Raw genomic sequence first — 22,589 nt, forward strand, 5'->3', positions numbered from 1 at the left:
CAGCAGAAGCTGACAAATTAATGCTAAGTGCTCCAGAGTCCCTACACGTCTATAGTCACACATTTCTGAGTGTCGTTTCGCACTCTTAAACATGTATTGCGGGAAGGGGCCATTATACTGAGGCGCACTGCTCCGAGACTTGGCTGGAAGTGTTTCAACTGTAATCTCTCTGATGTCAGGGGATACGTGGTGAACTCTTTTGGGGTCCTCAACTCGTGATCCAGTGCTTAGCGTCGCTGCCTCTATATCACGGGGCCTCGTGTTCGATTCCCTGACCGGCTTGGAGATTTTCTTAGCTCGCGGACTCTATGATGTCCCAGTCACCTCACCTAATCTCAAAATCAAAAATGGCTCTGAGCACTATGGGATTTAACATCTGAGGTCATCAGTCCCCTAGAACTTGGAACTACTTAAAGCTAACTAATTTAAGAACATCACACACATCCATGCCCGAGGCAGGATTCGAACCGGCGACCGTAGCGGTAGCGCGGTTCCAGACTGAATCACCTAGAACCGCTCGGCCACAGCGGCCGGCATCTCGTCTCATCTCCATCGCAGAGACGCGCAAGGCGCCGAAATGGCGTCAAACAGAAAGACTTGCATCAGGACTTGCACAGACCTAGAAGCGGTCTCCCCGCCAATAATGCCAGGCCATCATTCATTCATTAAACTCTTGTAGCTTTTTTAATTTCATGCCATTCACACTGCCATTCATTTACCTTGTACAGATTTGGTCTACGTTCGTCCGCTATTTTGGGACATGTAATTTCTTCAGCCGGCGTAGTCCTGAAAGCCGGAGTGAGTCTACACACGCACATATTTAACTTGTTGGCAGCGCCGCCCTGCCTTTGTCGCTGGCTGCTTGTTTCTGCGTCAGGCCGTGTTGGTCGAGTCGCAGCTTGGTATAACAAAGAGCAAAAACTTCGAACTGCCTCGACTCTCTTAGGCCTAGACAAGGTGAATGAAAGCTGTGGACATAGACACGGTTGTTTCAAAGGAAGAAATTCACCCACGCTTAGTTACTGAAGGACACGACGATTTCCGATTTTTTTTTAACCATGGACGAGAAACGCTCTTTTGAGCTGTGAAAGATCGCTGAGCCTCATTTGACGAGAAACAATGCCGATAATGTGATGTGGTGAGATTCACTGTAATCTATGTTAGGGTTACTAACCATTTGCAGACTTCTAATTCACAGCAGATTATCTGTACAGTTACTATGTAAAATTACTCCTGAAACCTGCAGCGTCATTTATAGCTGCCTGAAGAAATAAATCATGGTAAAGCAAAAGAAATAAAGCAAATTATGTTAATCTAAACTTAAGGTGTTTATTTATTTATATGTTTAGTAAAAAATGTCACTATAAGTGTAAGAAAAGGATTTCAAATTCGAAGCAGAAATATTACAAATTGTCGTGGAGCACATAATGTAATAAATGCAGCAACAGATGAACAAGAAATGAAGCATTTAGCAACCGTTAGAGCAGAGAAGGAAACAAGAACAAGAAGAAAAAAAGTTCAGGTCTACACTTTACTTTTCACAGCAGAGGACGCAGTGTTCGGCCGGACTAACACTTCTTTGAATGAAGCAAGTTTTCTTTATGGGAAAAGTCCGTAGACTGTGTGCAAAACATAAAAATCAAAGTACAGTCAGTCCACGGTCTACTATTTCTAAAATGTACCTTTCACTGGCGCTGTATGCTACATGAAAACCATTACGCTACATTTATTGCATCTCTGTTCCAATATTTCTCGCACGACGGGTCGCACGTATGCAGTCTTTTAAATTCCTCCAGAAATTCTGTCATCAAAGTTTCGTCTGCCTCGCACTCTATCATGTTAGGCATATGTAAACATCTTTTATTCCCGTGCGCAATTCGAAAGCGAACTTCTATCTGGCGACTGTCACGACAGCTCCACATACGGTAGAATTTGTTGGGCGAGATGGTGGGGGGATGAACTATCGGTGGTCAGACCCAACCGCCCCACCGCTCGATAAACAAACTCTGTGTGTCGGTCGTCCAGCAAGCCCACGCACGAGTAAACTGTTGGTCGGTCGCCGACAAATCGGAATGTGTTTAGGGCTCTTCAGCGCTCGCCTCAGTATTCTGCATTAGTTTTTCAGTCACAATCAATGTGCCCATACGCTTGCTTCTTGGCTCACTACTACAATGAAGATTCGGTGGTATTTTGTAATCTGCAGTGCTGTGCATTATTTTCACTGCCTTCGGGCGAAACTATGCTTATATTTGCCAATTTGCAAACCTAGGTTCTTGCATACAGTATTTCTCTGTATTAAAGGAGACATCTTCAAAGGTAGTTAACATGAATTTAGGACGTTTACTGTCCTTAAAAAGTGAATACTTTAAACACTGTACTGATCTAGCTGACCAGTACAGCTGATCCGTTTATTCACAGAGGTCCAGCGGCCATCTTGTCGTGATGTCATCCGAATACCGGCAGAATATCGTAAAGTCGTGACTTAGACCCCGTTAGGCGGATGGCTTAACGTTCTTTGATCTCATTAACACTAAGGATCACATGTTGTCTAATTCAAGTCCTTTTCCGTTTAAGTTCTCGTGTTTTTGAATTTATGTGGCCTCTCACGCTGTATCGCAGTGATTACTGCACTTGTTGCAAGCTTATGAAAACAATTTTTGGTGGTTTCGTAAGCTGCTGCTGCCGCCGATGTATCTGTCACCCTGCAGCCAATTTTTCTCGTGTTTTTTCATCTGACTGTTAACAATTCTTCCCGCGTTTGCAGGGTAACGAAAGCAACTCTTTTGTGAAATTCAGGTATTTATGCTGCTTTCTTTTAGATTTGAATACTGTCAGTAGACTTTACTTGTTTTTGTTTTCACGAACTGAAGGGAAAAATGTATTTTAGAACGCGGGTTTTCACGACTGGTATTTACGTTGTTGCTGACTTCTGTTTTCTGTGCTTTAGGCCATAGTCCAAGGCATATTTCTCTGCCTAGCGTTTCGTCTTCCAATGCTGTGGCAATCTCAAACAAGGTCAGCAAACTCAACTGTTTATACGTATCCACGCACGATCTCATCATTCCTATGCTAAGATGTACAGAGAGACTACAGAAATTCGAAACCACACAACAACTTTGACAGAAAAGGAGGAGGATTGACATCATACAAGTGCTAAATAAAACGAACAGCAAGGATAAACAAGACGAGATGACGACGCAGCTGCTTGGATATGAAGATGATCTTGAGCGATCAAAACATGTAACCTTATTAAAAAAAAAATGTGCAACTGAGACGGAATAAAACATATGCCGGCGCGACAACCCAGCGGTCTGATGCGTGTAAACAATTCGGATGATAAGATTCTTTAAGATGGTAACTGCTTCCTGAATTTATAGCCTCTTATGATGTCTTCAGCACTAGAAGAATAAACGTCAGAGAGGGAATTATACGTTGGACTACGCCCTAATGCCCTTAAAACAAAAATTACCAACAATGAAAAAAACGTAGCCACTGTACTGACAGAAGTTTTGACTTTTCAGAATCTTGTGCTCCATTTCTCTCTGACAGAGCAACCATTTCATCTAAAGATTTAGTTGTTTCTCAAGGTATTCAATAGCCTCTGAAGATCTCTCTCTTTAATCTGAACACGTCTCTCTCTATTCTGAATGCCGATGCACATGGTGCGATTTTAATCTTTGCTGTATAGACACAGTGTTGACAATGCCCAGTGAAAAGAAAACAAGCCACGTCTCATCACCTGTTAAGGTACTGCCTGCCTTTGTGACACAGTTCAGACGTGTCACAGCAAGCTCCGTTGTTTTTCTCTTGTTCTGAATGTCAGTGTCTTCAGCAGCCATTTGGTACCCAGCTTCCGTAATCGCAGAGACTTTATGGTAGTCACTTATAAGAAAGACAGGGATATTTGGGGGAAACTGCTGACGGCTTTTAATTCGTGAAGCGACTGCTTCCTGAACGTGCTGCTGCACCTGCCCCACGGTGTGGTGATTAGCGTCGGACGGCGCGCTCAGTGTGCTGTTTATTTTGACAAACTTTCGACACGTTATTGTAGTAGTATAATAATCGACACACTGAAACCCACTGAAAGGCATAGCCGAGGGTAATTCCTATTGCACTGCGTGTTAGTTTCCTTCCATCCGGTTCCAGCACGACGCTCAGGAAGAAATGACACCGCATGTGTTGTCATTAGGCCAATCTTGTCTTCGCGATCCCCACGGGAGTGATAGATAAGAGGCTGTATACTCCTCACTTAATAGTGCTTCTTGAAACATTGTTAGTACGCTTTCGCAAAGTATACAATCTGCGTTACCTACGATTGAGCGTATCTGATCATTCAATTTCATATCCCCAGAAATAGGTATGAGATTACGGATTCCATTTGTGAATTCTTTGTATTTTAGGTCTAAGATTCATGTTTTTGCGTTTTGTGAAGCGCGTTATTTTACATTTGTGAACGTTTAAGGCAAGCTTCCAATCTCTGCACCACTCCCAAATCTGATCTGCTAATATTTGTGAAGCTTTTTTCAGATAACGGTAGATTTAAGATAACTGCATTATCTAGAAATTGCACAATACTTTCTCGTCTCAGGGATTAATTCATCTAATTATGATCTGTTTACCTCCATACCTCCTAAGATAATACGTAACTTTTCACTTTCGCTTAATCGGTGGCGATTAATACAGCCATCAATTGACGAGAACATCCTGTTTTTCAGTACTTACGTGTGCTCGCCAACAAATGGACTGATGCAGATTGTGAATTACCGAGGGAGTATGGAAAACAATCATCACGAGACGGCCGTGTGGTGACGCAGGTAATTTCGGCAAGCCTCTGTCGTTTCACAGTATGAAAGTCTTGACTAGAAGACTGCGTCACGGAGAAGGTAGCGAGAGAGCAAGCACAGAGGAGAGTGGGCACGAAATAACTGCAGCATAGATCGGAAGACCACGCATTCTAACTTCTAGATAAGAAGGTATGGTCGTTGAGTCTTTAAAATCCGACACACAGAAATACTCGAACCTCGCGCAAAATGTATTTCTTTAATTTTGTCTCGACGAGGCAGAAAATTGAATCACTCGTGTAAACTGGCGTGAGCAGTCTTCCTTTCCGTGTGCTCCAATCGAGATACACTGTCAAGTTTATTTCCACCGTTGAATCACCAATCTTATCATCTTGTTGTGACGAAAATTTTTTGTAGAATGTTTGACGTGCCTCACCATTCCTTCAGTAACAGCTACAATAAAACAATGTCAGTCGCGTAAATGTGAAATTGTGGATTCCAAATAACGTCGGGAGATTAACTGAAAATCTGGTGTGGTGCACGTAGAACGCTGTGTATGTCAAACTGCACTTTAGAAAATAACTTCGTAGGCTTATAATGAGCGAGAAGTCAGCGGAAAGCTTAAACTAGGTAACGCGTTGTATTGAAGGCAAGACACGGTACAAGAGACAGCGAAAGTGAACGTAAGTATACAGATAAAACCGAGCGGTTCTCTGTGGCGCCGAAACGTTCTAGACCTGACCACTAAAGTAATTTAGTGTGAAGTAACCCTGGAAAATGTCCTATTGACAGAATTTAGAAACAACTATAGTGTGCGGCTAGTCCAGTTTCCGCGAACACGACAATCGACGGAACAGTACTATGAAAGTTACGTTGTGCTCTTCATTATGAGCATGTTGTCCACTTCGAAACGCCTTCAGAAATATCAGAGCAAGAGGGACTATCCATGCCTCTCCACTACAGTCACAGGTGCGTCATTCGGTGGCCGTAACTTATAGGTTACCAGTACTTTTGTGGGTAATATGCAATCACAATTTTTAATTTATCAGTTTTAATCTCATATGTTTGGAGGGGTACAAATCAATTTTCAAAAACTGTGCTTATGATTTTCAGGAGTTACATTTGTTTCAGTTTATCACCTAGCAGTAAATGACATATCACATGAGATAAAAAAATGACGTGTTATTAATGGATACCTTTATTTAGCCACGAGATGTTCACCTTATAAATAGGCGAAAGACTTCGACATCTGCACTTACACTTCAAATAATATAACGTGTTTATGGCTGTACCACATTATTATTATCATCGCAAACTTTAATTTGATTCTGGGATGTATTAAGGAAGCGAAGGTCACAATATTATCGTATACACAAACAGATGAAATAAAATTTAGAAGTTCACAGTAGCAGTAGTTACAAATTATTTTTATTTTCGTGCCTCTACTACACATTATGTACACGATAATAATAAGACTTCTCCATCAGTAAATCATAGAACTACAAATTAAATTATTCATGCAGTACTATCATAAACATGTTGCATTATTTGGAGCGTTAAGCGCAAACATGGAATATTAAATTTTGATGGCCAAATGAAGGTAACTTGACAACACTTAATTCATTTATCTCATCAGTGGTGGATTTCCTGAAAAACTAAGACTTTGTCGTTTGCTTACTGGTAAATGATTGGACATAAATTGAAGCACATGTAACGCCCAAAAACAACGATGTAGTCCTAGAAAATGCAACTCCGAAACGTATTGCACTAAGTTAAGGAAAAACTGAGGGCAACACGTTAAAAGAAAAATAATCTTAACCTATAGTAGATAAGTCTGCTTGGACTAGTGAAGGCACGTCTGGATGCCTTCCTCGAAACCTAGTGTGATGTATCGCATACAACCACAAACAGAGTCCCTGCACTAAATAAAAGTTCATCGATATGCACACGTAACCTATTGCACACTGTTTTCCGCCGTCGTCTCGCAACCTGTAGCTATAACCGTTCTAAATAAACATTTGAGTAATTTTCTGTTATGTAAATAAACTCTTTTATGATCCCTGACTTCCAGGTTCCTACTGGAACAAACTGCAAAATCAATTTCATATCTACAGATAATTTCCACAAGCTTCCGAGCCACACACACCTTGCTCAGTCAGAAAATTTGCGTATCCGAATTTATAAGAAATTGTAATACTATATTAATTTAAAATCTGTGTCGCCACGCTAGTGGGTTTATATTGTCAACTGCTGTGGCTTCATGACGTTTCAGATAAACGATCAGTAATAATTAATATTCTGCTCTGCAGAGAAACGTGCGCCATTTTGAAATTTAAAACTGTGTCACATCGGGACTCGAATAGTCGGTGTTTCCACGTATCTGCAAAAGGAAAGAGTGGGGATTAGGATGTAACATTCCGTCGATAATGAGGCTATTACAGACGGACGACTAGTTCCGAAAGAAGATGCACGAGAACAGTTATTTTCCCGAAAGAACCACAGCGGCTTTTGTTTTGGGGGAGCCACGGAATACCTAAATCAGGATGGCCGGATGGGAATGTAGCTCGCTGTCCCCAAAACTGCACCTCCAGTGTGAAGGCTCGACAGGTGGATAACAAGGTACCTAACTTGGGAAAAATATTGTTCAACTTCTGCAATGAAATTTTCCTTAAGAGTTCCACAGAAGTCTAGCGCTAGCCAACACATCGCGATAGGTAATCCCCGAGGTTAAACTGTGTTTTCAATGGGACTAGATATTAATTTTCCACATCTACTTAATGCTCTCATAATACAGCGAACGCTACTTAAACTGTAACGTTTGCGTCTTCGTAACCAGCACACTATATGTTTTAACTCTCCCGCGGCTATCAATTCTCCCCCCCCCCCCCCCCCCCCCACCCCGCACACACACTTTTGTACATCCGGTGCTATCGCCATAATTATTGGCTGGTGTGTGGGCCTGACCCTGAGGAAGTGGCCGTAACTACAGGGTCGCTAAAGTGTTGGTTCAGACACTCTCTCCACTTCTCCTATCACCGCTCAGTTCGCTACTTCTTGCCCAACAGGCAAATTAAACCCTGACCTCTTCTGAGAGCCTCATATCGTTTTCCGATCTCTGCATTTAATCTCATCGCAAGCCATTTGAATAATGGGAGGTCGGCAGCTCCATGACTTTTGCCTCCCCGCCAGATGCTGCGTATAACCACCGCCTTCTCCATGTTCCGTCACAGTAAGTCCGTGAATGTGAACAACCTGTCCTCGAGACGCCTGAACAATAGAACGTTTGTGAACCGGAGTGCTTGTTTCCTAATATCCACTTAGTTATTCTAGTAGGAGTTTCATCTCAGAAAAAAGTTGGTGGCATTGTGTTCCTCTGTTTAATAGCCCCTTGTTCCTGACGTAAACAAAATATTATGTACTGCTATGTTTGTAACTTTGTTAGTCACGTAAGGGTCATATAGCGGACTTCAGAGACGTTAAGCCAAAGCACTGCGAAAAAAATCCATTTAGGACTCCATCAAAGAAGTGTTGCAGCATTCGACTGAATTTGTGCAGTTCGCTAAGGGTGACGGATGACGTCGAAGAAATTCAGATCTATATCTGCATCTATACTCGTACCCTGCAAAGATGCGTAACGTAGGATAGCTTATCTTGTACCACTCTAGTGATTCGCTTTACTGTTCCACTTGCTAATGGAACTAGGGGGAAAAGAGACTTTACATCCTTCCGTACGAGCTCTGATTTCTTTTACTATGCCTTTACCGTTATTACGCTGTGTGTTCGTTGGCAGCGGTAGAATTTTTCTGTAGTCTGTCGCAGAATGATTCTATTGCCACATCAATGGGCATCGTAAAATTACAGCCCATATGAGAAACGTTCCGGAGTCGATAGAAATCGTTTGACTCCGTTGCTGAAAGGTTAGGGTACTTAGTGTAGTTAAGACGACTGGAATTTAGCTCCAGAACTGAACAAAACGTAGAATGGAATAATAGTTTCAACATCGGAGCTCCCTGGAGCGGGTGGCTCCTACCTCCCTGCACACAGTGACAACCAGGACCTTAAATTGTCTTTGTGAAACTGGGCAGACAGCTCTGGAAAGGGGCGAGACGACTGAAGCACGAGGTCTTATTCGCCACCTGGTTCACTCTTCGCTCTTTTTTTTTTTTTTTTTGTTTTATTCTTCTCCGGCAGTGTTTCACACATTCGCATTCACATTATACCAGCTTTTTGTGCCGAGTTTTGATGACAGCTCTTTAAGGTAAGTAGAGCCGCTAGGGAGCTGGACTCACTGAAGCGCAACGACAAGGCATTATTAAGTTATCACAAGATCAGATAACGATGGCTATCATCTCAGGAAATTTTTTTCGCGTTCTTCATGAATAAAACCCAGTATGATTCTTGTCACACTCGTCCAATTGTATCCACAGCCTTAAAACTGTTGATTTTCGTGTAGGAAAAAGAATAATATAGTCCAGTGGATAATAAGACCTCGCTTTCAGACAGGCTGCGCATAATTACGAGACGAATTATGTAAGTGCTTGTGCTAGAAGTCCAATACGCAACTGATTCTGCATAAATCTCCAGCACATTTATCGCATATGAAACTAATAAACTTTTACAAGTGCACAAAAAATGTGGACTTTTTTCCTCTAGTGAGTACAACCACGCCCTTTTTCTCCTCGAACATTTGAAATTATTGTCCTGGACCAGTAAACAGAAATCGTACGTACCAATTTCCTCCTTTTGAGACATTTTAATGTGGACAGCTACAGCCGCATGGCAAGGGGTAAGTAACGTACCAGCGTCCTGTTTTACTTGGGCCGTGATACCAGGAAGCTTAGCATCAAGAGCACATACAGGAAGATAGAAGTACAACATACCGCACCGCCATCGTAATGGCGAGTGTCCAGTTGTGTACGCCCGGTATATGAGCTCTTGATAGTAATCTTCCTGGTTACACGACACAAACAAAAATTTAAAGGTTGCCGATTGAACTAAACACTTAAGAGATTACAATTACGAACAACTTGAACTGGAACCATCACTAAAAAAATATTGGGGAAGGTGGACCAAAGGCTACGTTTTATTGGCAGAACCGTTAGAAGATGCAACAGGTCTACTGAAGAGACTGCCTCAAATACGTTTGTCCGTCCTCTTCTGGAGTACTGGCAACCGCACCAGACAGGATTGATAAGCGATTTGGCGCGGTAGTCATTAAAACAAAGGCATTTTTCGTTGCTGAGATCTTTTAACGAAATTTCAATCAGCGATTCTCTCCTCCGAATGTCCGCCCGTTTAGCTCGGTGGCAGCGCTTCTCACTGGAGCAGGCCTGGGGTCGTATTCCTGTCCGGGTTCGAGATTGCCTCCTCTCGGTGACTGGGCGCTGTGTTGTCACCATCACTTCATTAGCATCGACACGCAAGTCGCCCAATGTGGGACCTACTGAAAAGACTTGCAACTGGCCGACCGAGTTTCCCCAGGTGGAGGCTCCCGGCCGACAATGCCATACGATCTTTTAATTTCATTCCTCTGAATGCAAAAACATTTTGTTGACTCCCATTTACATAGGCAGAAATGATCATAGTACTAAAATACGACATATCAGAGTTCGCACGAAAAGATTTTGTTGTTCATTTCTCCCCGCGTGCTATTAGGGAGTGGAACGGTGGAGATATAGTAGGAAAGCAGTTCGACGAGCCCTCTGCCAGGTACTTAAGATTGAACTGCAGAGTAGTCAAGTAGAAATAGACGTAGATGACCCAAGTAAAATTGGTGGCTGGTAGGTCATGCTTTGCCAAATGACTGCAATCCTTCCCCTTAAAATGCCTAAAGGCATAGGAAAGTTGTAGCACTATACATAAGACATAATGACAGAGGTTGAATTTTTTTTACTACATTCAATAACTGCCATGGACACATCGCCACACGGATAAGCTCATATTCCCGAATCACTAGACCAACCGTTCTGTACTGATAAAAACCCTGAAATAATAATAATAGTCTAATAATAGTACCCGGACGGTAGTCATAGAACACGCTTTGACAACACATGGGACGCTCGCGTAGCTTATGTTGTCGGCTGTTCGTTGGTGGTTCAAATGGCTCTGAGCACTATGGGACTTAACATCTTAGGTCATCAGTCCCCTAGAACTTAGAACTACTTAAACCTAACTAACCTAAGGTCATCACACACATCCATACCCGAGGTAGGATTCGAAGCTGCGACCGTAGCGGTTGCGCGGTTCCAGACTGAAGCGCCTAGAACCACTCGGCCACAGCGGCCGGCCGTTCGTTGGTGGAAAATATACACGAGCGTGTCTGCTTTTGTCATTACAGGGTCCAGTACTTCCCTGAATAACATGTACGAGGGGCATTTTGTCGCTTGAAATAGGCTGACAAGACCGTTTTTTTCATCGGAAACTATACAGTTCGCGACCTAAAACAGACATGACATTCATCATTGACGATTGTCTTTTACACATTGAAGGTCGTCTTTCATCAACTGAGGAGGTGTGAAAGCTATGCCTAGTCACGCCAGTTGTTGCTCTGCGGCATTCTTTCACCTATGACATAGCGTTATATTTACACCAGAAGATGAACTTAAAAGTCTGTAAGTGACCTGAACAAATGCAGCTACAGCCGACCAGTGGTCATTTCAACCAGTTTCATTGTAATAGTTTTAACGCTTGTATTTTAAAAAACTGTTCATTGTATGAACTGTCAAGCAATCATGTGAAATAATTTTCTCGTGACAAGCCGATTCCTCGCACTTATCAATCCTGTAACTCACAGTTACAGAGCCGGTGCCAACCAGTAAATACGGTAATGTAGGACATTGTATACGACCCAAAATCAAAAGCGATACAGTAACTCAAGTAGCAACCTGTACGATGGCGGTTTGCGCATGTCGAGGCTCGGACGGGGATTGCATTCTTTGCGATTCCAAGCAACAGCTGCCGTACGCGCATGAAGTGTGCTTTCCGCTTGAAGACAGCGTATATCCTGCAAATTATGTCTCTCGCTTGCGTACGCAGAATTTATTACTTACCGCCACTATAAGCGATGACAACTCGCAACAAATGGAATAGAAATTCAGTAAACAACTCGCTACGATCATTTTAATCGCATTAGATACTGCATACACACCAGTGTGTTCAGATCACTTCTGAACGCTCATTGTCTGTCTGAGAATGCGTGACGTAGATGCGCAGAACAAGCCTAAACTCGACCTCCATCGTTCTTGACTCCAACTATAGTGAACAGTTTTCCACTAGGTTCAAAGGAATTGGCAACTAATTTTCGGTGGCAGCATGTCTCTTAAACAATTTGCAGTTCAGTCTGTCACGAGAATTTCGTGAACTGAAGTTCCGATAATGGAAGCGAAGCGCTGGTAAGCCGAAAGGAGGAAGGCGGGTATTTTTTCTTACCTCTGGAGTCATCTCGCGCGAGGGGTTCAGCTACAGCGGCCCGGGTCACGAGGGGAGGGACTGTCAGCACGCCGTGCCCCCAGCACAGCTTTTATACTCCGATTAATGCGGCCTACCAGGCCCCTACCTACCGTGTCCGCAGAGCCAGGCGGGGCGCCAAAAAAGTAAAACGAAGCCGCCCCGCAAAAGGAGGGAAAAATAGAAGGACGTGACGGGACGGGACGGCAGCGGCCGACGAGACGCGAGCGGCTCCCCACCCGCGAGCCTGGACACGTGGCCACTCCCGGTATTGCGCAAGCGCGAGCGTCCCATAGGTCAGGTCCGGCGAGCAAGGCGGGGTCCGCCGCTGGGTCAGGGGTCGCGGCCACGCGCGAGCGGCCAATCTCCTGCCCGGTAGGCAACCCAACCGACGCCTGCGTGACTCAGCGCACCACCACTCGGCCAGTAGGCGTCCAGGGCGTGCAGAGCCCGCAGCTGACGTCCTCGGCTAGGAAGCCGTGTCGATCTCTAAAGCAGAGACTTGCAAATACACCGAGAACCCATGTCGCGGGCAGACACTGTGAATGGAAGTCGGTTATGGTCTGCTCAATCTTGTGCGGCGCATTTGTCTCCATACAGTTTGGTAGAAAAGGGTTCTTGGCGCCGCACCTTTCAAATGGACACCGATCTGACTCACAGAGAACCACTCGGCCCGTATGGTTCTAAGGACGCGACGTGACGTTCGCCACACAATTTTCGTCGGCGTCGCTGTGATACGCACGTTGGTACGTGAACATGTGATTGCGTACCATGCATATCATACTTCACTCCGCTGTTTGTGTAAAAGTATAACTGTATTATATTTGTTATACATGTGTCAGTCTGTGATTAATCCGTGGGTCACAGGCAGCGATCGCAGGTAATATTTTCTTTAGAAACTCATTAGCGGGTTCAGTGATATGAAGACGGCAATACTTCTAAAATATGCAATGTATCAGGCGTAAGAACAAAATTAAACTCGGAAGTCCAATTGCATATGAGTTAGAGATACAAAAGACTCAATGCAGGAGTTCCACGGAGTCAGAGATACTACTGTCTCACATTCAACTTTATTTTTTCGACGTAAATGGCTGCGTGTAAATGAAAACTGATGAGTAAGTAGCTTCTTAGATTCTACATTAAACAGTAGATCCTCTACAACTGAATGACCCAGACAAACTAGTACATAACATTACAGCGGAAAATCTCTTTCTACTTTCCTCAGCACCTTTAAAAATTTCCCAAAAATTTCAGCCACTTTCTGTGCGTTGCAATCTTGGAATCAGCGGCTCGGTATTGGTACGAAAAAATAGTATATATCCTCATTTTGGTATTTCTACGGAACTGCCCGCGACTTAATGGTATCTCCATGAGCCCCGTCACGCCCACCGCAAGCAACATCAAATATAAAAGGATCGACCGATTTGCTCCATTTGCATGAGCAGGAGGAAGTGTGTAATATTCATCCATCGACCCCGTACTCTGGATACTGACACTACGACGATCCTTCTGCTGGATGTACAAATTGTCTCTAGCCAAAGGGCTATGCAAAGCACTTGACCCTACCATTCTGTTACCAACAGAACCCGAGGTATGAGCACCGGTAGAATCTCGTTTTGATGCATGGCGTTTTGGAACATATTAGGTAAGCGTGCTGTCCAAGCGTGCCGATAACACTACCTTAACCAGCAATGAATTGTGGTTTTGAACTTTTTAAGCATTCCGTGCTGCCATACCATAACGAAAAAATTACACGTTTAATGAATATCACAGTTAACCTACACTTAAAACTTGTGCTGAATCTCGAAACATACAAATATCTGCTTTCGGTAAAAGACAATTTCGTGCCTCTTCTGTTCAACCTTACATGTTTACATAATTTTAAGTCATCAGAGGTTTTTCTTTTTCGTACTGTAAAATATAAGTCAATAAAGAATTAAATTTCATGTATGTTGGTATTATATCCATCAGATTCACCGAAATGTTTCACCTGATTGTACTTTTGTGGTGATGGTGTAACATCGATGAAACTAGTACGGGAATACAGAAAAAGCCAAGAAATTCTATTTTCCTCGAAGCAGAATCCTATGTACAAACGAACAGGTACCAAAACTGTGAGTATTCTAATGAGAACTGCCTCAAAACGAATATCTCAAGGCCTCGAAGGAACAAAGATGTATATGTTTGCCACGAAGTAATGAAACTGAAGGGTACGTTGTTTAAACATCACAGAAAGTGGTTAATGTGATATACGACTAATATACACGGTATATTCCGCGACTCATAGTATAGTTAAATGAACATGTTATCCTCTTCCTGTTCCATTCGCGGATTCCTTGGAAGGAGCGACTGACAGCGCCCTTTTGCGTGGGCCCCATTCTCTCTGTTTTACCATTGTTGTCATCATGTGACACGTACATTGGAGGAAGCAATATGTTTCTTTACCGGCTATCAGAATTTGAAAATTAAGACTCTTGTCCACGCAGTGCACCTTCCTTGGAGCGTCTCCCGATGATGGGTTTGACGAGCACTTCAGTTCTGTGACGCTCTTGCCGTGACTATATACATCCATGGCGACCAGAGGAACCCTCGATAAAGACGAACATTCCTGTACAAATGAGAGTTTTATAAGCGATCTGTATTGTGGTTCAATTTTTTTCTTGTGTGACGAGTCGAATGGACATGTCTTCCCTTAACTGGTCGATCCACCTGAAATTACTCCGGACATAGTATACTGCTAGGTACTTGACGACTGAACGATTGCGTTGACTGCTCGCCGATCGTGTGGTCAAACTGTATCTGGTTTCCTCGTCTATTGTCAAGCATGTAATTATGATGAGCTTCAGCTGTCCCACTTCTGCACCAAGCACTCGCTATCCGCAAATATATCTGCATCTCGCAACATTTTTCTACGTCACCTCCCTTATGAGACTCTGCCGCCAGTTAACCCCGGTTGTCGCACTTCACTACTCTGAGGATCACCAGACACTCCACTTACTTTCGGAAAATCCCATTTGTAAAGACATTCTGAGTTCTGTCTGCTAGAAAGTCTTAAATCCAATCAAATGTACGTTCAGACGTTAGGTACGCATGCGTTAGTTACAAGGTGAAGGTGCAGAACCGTAACACAGGCTTTCAGGAAGAGAAACGCAGCATCAACTTGTCTGCTGCCACCAACAATCATAAAGATCTCCAAAGTGAACCGAGCAAGCTAGGTTCCACACGATCGACGGTTATGGAAAACATATTCACACGGGCAAAGGATATGTTCCACAATTTCTTATCACATTGACGTTAATGAGATTGACCTATAGACCTGCGAACTTTCATTCCCTTGGCACCGTTCATTGTTCCTTAAACCTACGACAAACTCTAGTTAGAAGTTTATTCCGTATATTCGACATGGAACCTAACGTGCATTTCATCAGGACCCGTTCTTTACGTGTGCACTTTCCTTCATCGAGAGACTACTCGATTTTCATTCTACACTCATTTATTTCTATGTATGACATTTTACATCTGTGTGTCCGTCAAACGTCGGAACTCCGATGTGATTTCGTTGAAGCAATTTCGGAGGAAATAATTTAGCATTTTGGTCTTCGTTTTATCGCCATGATGATCCGGACAAATCACTGTTTCGCAAATTAAAAGTGGGACAAAAATATTTCAGTTTGTTTCACAACTCGACAGGTTAGATCTGACTACTGTTTTTAAGCAGGGATGAATATGAGACACGGGTTTGTTTGCTCTATTAGTAGCTTTCTAATACTGTTATTCAACCATGGTGCTCCCCCCCCATTCCTCACAATCTCCTCCGTAACAATCTACACAGTCTCTGCATGTCTCTGCAGTTCGGAAATAGTAATGCGACGAAATGTGTTTTATGAATATCTGACGGAGGAACTGAACATTACTGCAGTCTGAGACACGGTAACAAAGTGTTGCTGCATGATCGAGCAATGGCTGATACGTATGTAAATGTCTACTTGATTTAGGAAAAACAATATAATTGCGTATTAAACCATTAGGATTATATTAATATGAACTTTGAGATCCATTAAACCGTCTATAGCAGCGGAAGAACAGGTCGAAAATAAAGTTTGGTTTAATTTCCCAGTAAAACAGCCGAACTTCTGCTTCAGAGAAGGGCAGCCGGCTTACATGAGGTGGCGCCGAACAGAGATCGATAAATGGGAGAAAGGGTGGTTGTCGAAACCCACGCACGCTGCAGGCGTCCCACAGGCAGGGGACTTCGTAAACTACAGAGAGCTTGTTGACGAACTTAAGTGGCATAATGATGAATACGATAATTCTGCCCACTGATCTCCACAAGATAGCTCTGTCAGTCTACAGATCGTTCCGCTACGAAAGGGGGGCGATGACGAGAATGAAACAAGCAAATAATCGTAATAAACTACGTCCAGAAATCAATGGTTTCCCGGATACGGCGTATGCACTAGTGCAGTCACGCCAGTGCTACAACACTTAACGTCTGAGGCGCAGATAGTGCTGCTACTGTTCCTTTCTTTGAAGTGGTACATAAGTGATGACGCACCAACACACTTTCTTGTGGCTAATGGGGAATACGTAGCACGAATTTTCGACAAGTGTACTCGACGCGGCTCGGCAATACAACAGCCTCCCACGACCCCCGACTTGAATCCGTTTAATTTTCTTATGTGTGGTTATTTAAAGGCTTTGGTGTCTTCCGACGCTGTTTATAGGATCAATGAACACCTGGACCGCTATATGGATCGTTATCAACGCATTCGGAACACGATTTGGATTTTTGATCGCATGCAGACATCGATGAGGAGACGTGCTGAAGCCTGTCTTAACGTGAACTGTGACCATCTGAAAACCTGTTGTACTGTATTTGTCCTCAAGCGCATATCTGTGGTTTGGATCATCGATCGGGGACTCGGTTGTAAGATGTTCACGTACTCAATAGTAATAAGCTGCAGCGGGGAAACCATTTCCTTTCGTTTGTTCCTATAATAGTCAAACGCTGTGCATATTACGTCTAGATACTACAGATTAATGTCAGTTTGCTTTTTAGCTGTTTCCCTTTAACAAAGAGATTTCTCTGCTACTTCACCACACTTTGCGTTTTCACTGCTTGTGATCACAAAAAACGGACAATAAAACTTATGAAGAAAGCTACAACCCCACATCACAAGAATAAGAGCAGATCCGCCGAAAATAAACGTTACGCAGCATTCAGTACTGACTGGAAACGAATACATATTTTTTTGTGAATGTATAATCTGAAGAATAAATAAATAAATAAATGTCTTCTCACGATGTCGCAACTGTGACTTAGATCAAGAGAAACATAAAGCTATGTTCTGCTAGAAAGCCGTTACCATATCTACGAGAACTTCTCGAACACGATTGCAGCTAAAAGCCAGTTTAGACAGACGCAGCGCAGTAGTCTGCAATGTTACTGAGTCAAAAGAGTTACGGTTTACAATGTGGCGCACTATTTCTGCAATTTCCCGAATCATTCAGTTGTAGACAGTTTTCATATTTTATAATTTATGAATTAACAACCAACTTGTATGGACAGTATGTTGTTGTCTTCTTCTCCTTCTTCTTCTTCTTCTTCTTCTTCTTCTTCAGTCCGAACACTGGTTTGATGCAGCTCCCCATGCTATTCTATACTGTGCACGACTCATCTACGAATTACAGCTGCAACCTATTTCCTTCTGAATCTGCTTACTGTGTTCATCTCTCGGCCTTCCACTACGAATTTTACCCTCCATGCTTCCCTTTAATACTAAACTGGTGATGCCTTGACGCCTCAGAACGTGTCCTACCAACTGATCCCTTCTTCTAGTAAAGTTGTGCCACAAATTCCTCTTCTCCCCAATTCTATTCAGTACCTCCTAATTAGTTACGTGATCTACCTATACGATCTTCAACATTCTTCTGTAGAACGCCATTTCAAAAGCTTCTATTCTCTTTATGTCTAAATTGTTTATCGTCCATGTTTCACTTCCATACATAGTTACACCCCATATCTCTATTCGATATTAACAAATGTCTCTTTTTCAGGAACACTTTTCTTGCCATTCCCTGTGTACATTCTATATCCTTGCTACTACGGCCATCAACAGTTATTTTGCTGCTCAGATAGCAAAACTCATCTACTACTTTATGTATATCGTTTCCTAATCTAATTCACTCACAGCAGCACCTGACTTTGGTCTACTTTCCATTATTCTTGTTTTGCTTTTGTTGATGTTCATCTCATACCCTCCTTTCAAGACACTGTCCATTCCGTTCAACTGCTCTTCCAGGTCCTTTGCTGTCTCTGATAGAATTACAATGTCATCGGTAAACCTCAAAGTTTTTATTTCTTCTCCCTGGATTTTAATTCCTACTCCGAATTTTACTTTTTTTTTTACTTTACTGCTTGCTCAATATACACACTGAATAACATCGGAGACAGGCTACAACCCTGTGTCACTCCCTTCCCTAGCAATGGTTCCCTTTCACGCCCCTCGGCTCATAAATGCCATCTGGTTTGCGTACAAATTGTAAATAGCCTTTCGCTCCCTGTATTTTACCCCCGCCACGCTTAGAATTTGAAAGAAAGTATTCCAGTCAACACAGTCAAAAGCTTTCTCAAAGTCTACAAATGCTATAAACATAGGTTTGCCTTTCCTTGAACTATCTTCTATGAGACGTCATAGAGTCAGTATTGCCTTGCATGTTCCTACGTTTTCCCGGAATCTAACTGACCTTCCCCAAGGTCGGCTTTTATCAGTTTTTCCTTTCCTCTGTGAAGAATTCGTGTTAGTATTTTGCAGCTGTGACTTATTGAACTGGTAGTTCAGTAGTTAGTTGGTTAGTTAGTTACGTGTTTTCGTGTTCCAGTGATCAATGGTTCAAATGGCTCTGAGCACTATGGGACTTAACATCTATGGTCATCAGTCCCCTAGAACTTAGAACTACTTAAACCTAACTAACCTAAGGACATCACACAACACCCAGCCATCACGAGGCAGAGAAAATCCCTGACCCCGCCGGGAATCGAACCCGGGAACCCGGGCGTGGGAAGCGACAAACGCTACCGCACGACCACGGGATGCGGGCTCCAATGATCAATCTCACGGAATCCGTTATGATGTGGAACGTGTCAAGTGCATAATAAATGCACATATGAATGAAGGTGTTTTCCTTTTGTTTCTTCTTTTTTAGCTTGAAATTTTTATTACCGACCCCATTCCCTTGAATGGCACAAAATGAATATATTTTACTTACAGATTTATTTATTCCTATTCAATAGTTCATTTACGATATAGAAGAAGTTGTCGTGGAGATATGAGTTCAATTTATTTTTGAAACTATTACTACTGTCTGACATTTTATTTAATCTGGTAATTTATCGAAAAGTTTTACATCAGCATATTTTACACCTTTGTGTGCCACAGATAGGTTAAGTAGAGGATAGTGTAAGTCTTTCTTTCTTTCTTCTGGTATTATACTACTGGCCATTAAAATTGCTACATCACGAAGATGACGCGCTACAGACGCGAAATTTAACCGACAGGAAGATGATGTTGTGATATGCAAATTATTAGCTTTTCAGAGCATTCACACAAGGTTGGCGCCGGTGGCGACACCTACAACGTGTTGACATGAGGAAAGTTTCCAACCGATTTCTCATACACAAACACCAGTTGACGGGCGTTGCCTGGTGAAACGTTGTTGTGATGCCTCGTATAAGGAGGAGAAATGCGTACCATCACGTTTCCGACTTTTATACAGGTCGGATTGTAGCCTAACGCGGTGCGGTTTATCGTATCGCGACATTGCTGCTCGCGTTGGTCGAGATCCAATGACTATTAGCAGAATATGGAATCGGTCGGTTCAGGAGGGTAATACGGAACGCCGTGCTGGATCCCGACGGCCTCGTATCACTAGCAGTCGTGATGACAGGCATCTTATCCGCATGGCTGTAACGGATCGTGCAGCCATGCCTCGATCCCTTAGTCAACAGATGGGGGGGGGGGGGGGGTTGCAAGACAATAACCATCTGCACGAACAGTTTATAGCAGCATGGACTATCAGCTCGGAGACCATGGTTGCAGTTACCCTTGACGCTGCATCGAAGAGAGGAGCGCCTGCGATGGTGTACTAAACGACGAACATAGGTGCACGAATGGCAAGCATCATGATCGTCGCATCCGTGTTTGGCGACATCGTGGTGAACGCACATTGGAAGCGTGTATTCGGCATCGCAATACTGGTGTATCACCCGGCGTGATGGTATGGGGTGCCATTGGTTACACGTCTCTGTCACCTCTTGTTCGCATTGACGGCACTCTGAACAGTGGACGTTACATTTCAGATGTGTTACGACCCATGGCTCTACCATTCATTCGATCCTTGGGAAACCCTACATTTCAGCAGGATAATGCACGACGGCATGTTGCAGGTCCTGTACGGGCCTTTCTGGATACAGAAAATGTTCGATTGCTGCCCTGGCCAGCACATTCTCCAGACCTATCACCAACTGAAAACGTCTGGTCAATGGTGGCCGAGCAACTGGCTCGTTACAATACGCCAGTCACTACTCTTGATGAACTGTGGTATCGTGTTGAAGCTGCATGGGCAGCTGTACCTGTACACGCCATCCAAGGTCTGACTCAATGCCCAGGCGTATCAAGGCCGTTACTACGGCCGAGGTGGTTGTTCTGGGTACTGATTCCTCAGGATCTATGCACCCAAATTGCGTGAAGATGTAATCACATGTCAGTTCTAGTACAATATATTTGTCCAATGAATACCCATTTATCATCTATATTTCTTCTTGGTGTAGCAGTTTTAACGGCCAGTAGTGTATAATCATGAATGTGACTGTTGTTTTTAAACTGGTCAATTTTGATGAGAACAACTTTCAGTACTGAGTACATGTCCTGTGAGGCTGTTATAAGAATTCATAACCTTTTTAAACGTATGCCTACAAGATGTGCGACTATGTTTCTTTTGAGCAGTGAATACTGTTTGCCTAAGTGTTGAGTTACCCCAAAATATTATTCCATATATCATGGAGTGGAAGTATGCAAAGATTGTTACCTTGCTAATTTCTAGATCCTCAAAATTGCGAATTACTCTGACTGCAAAAGTTGCTGAACCTAGACACTTTAGGAGATCCAAAATATGAATTTTCCAATTAAGATTCTCATCTATATTTACATCTGAAAACTCAGTATGCTCTAACCTGGCTACTGACTTCTGTTGATGTGTTATATTTATTAAAGGAAATGTACTCTTTGCAGCAGAAAACCAAATGATAACTTTTCCAAAGACATTATCTGTATCGTTTTCTGTTGAAGTTTCTTTTACTGGATTAATAATGAGGATCGTGTCATCAGCAAACAGTGTCAGTTTAGCTTCTTGTTTTAGATAAAAAGCGATATCATTCACATATATTAAGAACAAAAGGGGACCCATGATCGAACCTTGTGGGACACCTAATGTAATTTCACCCCAGTTATATCAAATGGGAAACTTACTTAAATTACATAAAGAAACTTTTTCCATCTTGTTCTGTAGATATGACTTAAAACACTCATATGCTGTTCCATTTATACCATATAACTGTAATTTCTGTAACGTGATGTTATTCATACCTGCCAGCTCCTGCTTTCTTTGGAATTGGAATTATTACATTCTTCTTTAAGTATGAGGGAATTTTGCGCGTGTCACACATGTTGCACACCAGAGGGAAGAGTTTTGTCACGTCTGGCTCTCCTAAGCTATCAGTAGTTCTAACGGAATGTTGTCTCCCCCTTGGACCTTGTTTCGTCTCACGTCCTTCAGTGATCTGTCAATTTTCTTCTAGCAGTGTCATAGCCCGCACCTCATCTTCTCTTCAATTTCTATAATATTACCTTTAGTTCATTTCCCTTATGTAGACCCTCTATATATTCCCTACATCTTTCAGCGTTCCCTTCTCAGATTAAGACTGGTTTTCCGTCTGAGGTCTTCATATTCATACAGTTGCTTCTCTTCCCTCCAAAGGTCTCTTTAATTCCCCTGTAGTCGGTATCTATTTGTCCCCTGCTGAAATATGCTTCTAAATCCTTACATTTGTCCTCTAGTATATGATCTCATAAAATTTGTAACTTATCATGGGTGCGTTATCAGGGGTCATTCAACGTAACTCAGAACGCGCTATATTGTAAGGGCATAGAGGCCTAACAACATTTAGCGTCGTTTCTTCTCCATAGACGATTGAACCATACTTTTATTCACGACGTATACACAAACAAGATTATGTATCAATAACGCTTATGTAGTGGCACACGAAAGGAAACAAGATTAGATTAGTTTCTGTGCGAGTTAATT

General features: G+C 42.8%; 1 protein-coding gene and 1 long non-coding RNA gene across 2 annotated transcripts in view; one reads left to right on the forward strand and one right to left on the reverse strand.

The window, feature by feature from the left end:
- LOC124711656 overlaps positions 1-12,236 on the reverse strand; it is a 382,392-nt gene extending 370,156 nt beyond the window's left edge. The window contains exon 1 of the mRNA XM_047241845.1: positions 12,210-12,236. Coding sequence (XP_047097801.1) covers positions 12,210-12,221 — 12 coding nt within the window. The 5' untranslated portion in view covers positions 12,222-12,236. The remainder of the gene's footprint in view (positions 1-12,209) is intronic.
- LOC124711657 overlaps positions 1-22,589 on the forward strand; it is a 73,481-nt gene that overhangs the window by 7,531 nt on the left and 43,361 nt on the right. The window lies entirely within an intron of this gene.

The sequence above is a fragment of the Schistocerca piceifrons genome, chromosome 8 (assembly GCF_021461385.2).
Source record: "Schistocerca piceifrons isolate TAMUIC-IGC-003096 chromosome 8, iqSchPice1.1, whole genome shotgun sequence".
NCBI lineage: Eukaryota > Metazoa > Arthropoda > Insecta > Orthoptera > Acrididae > Schistocerca > Schistocerca piceifrons.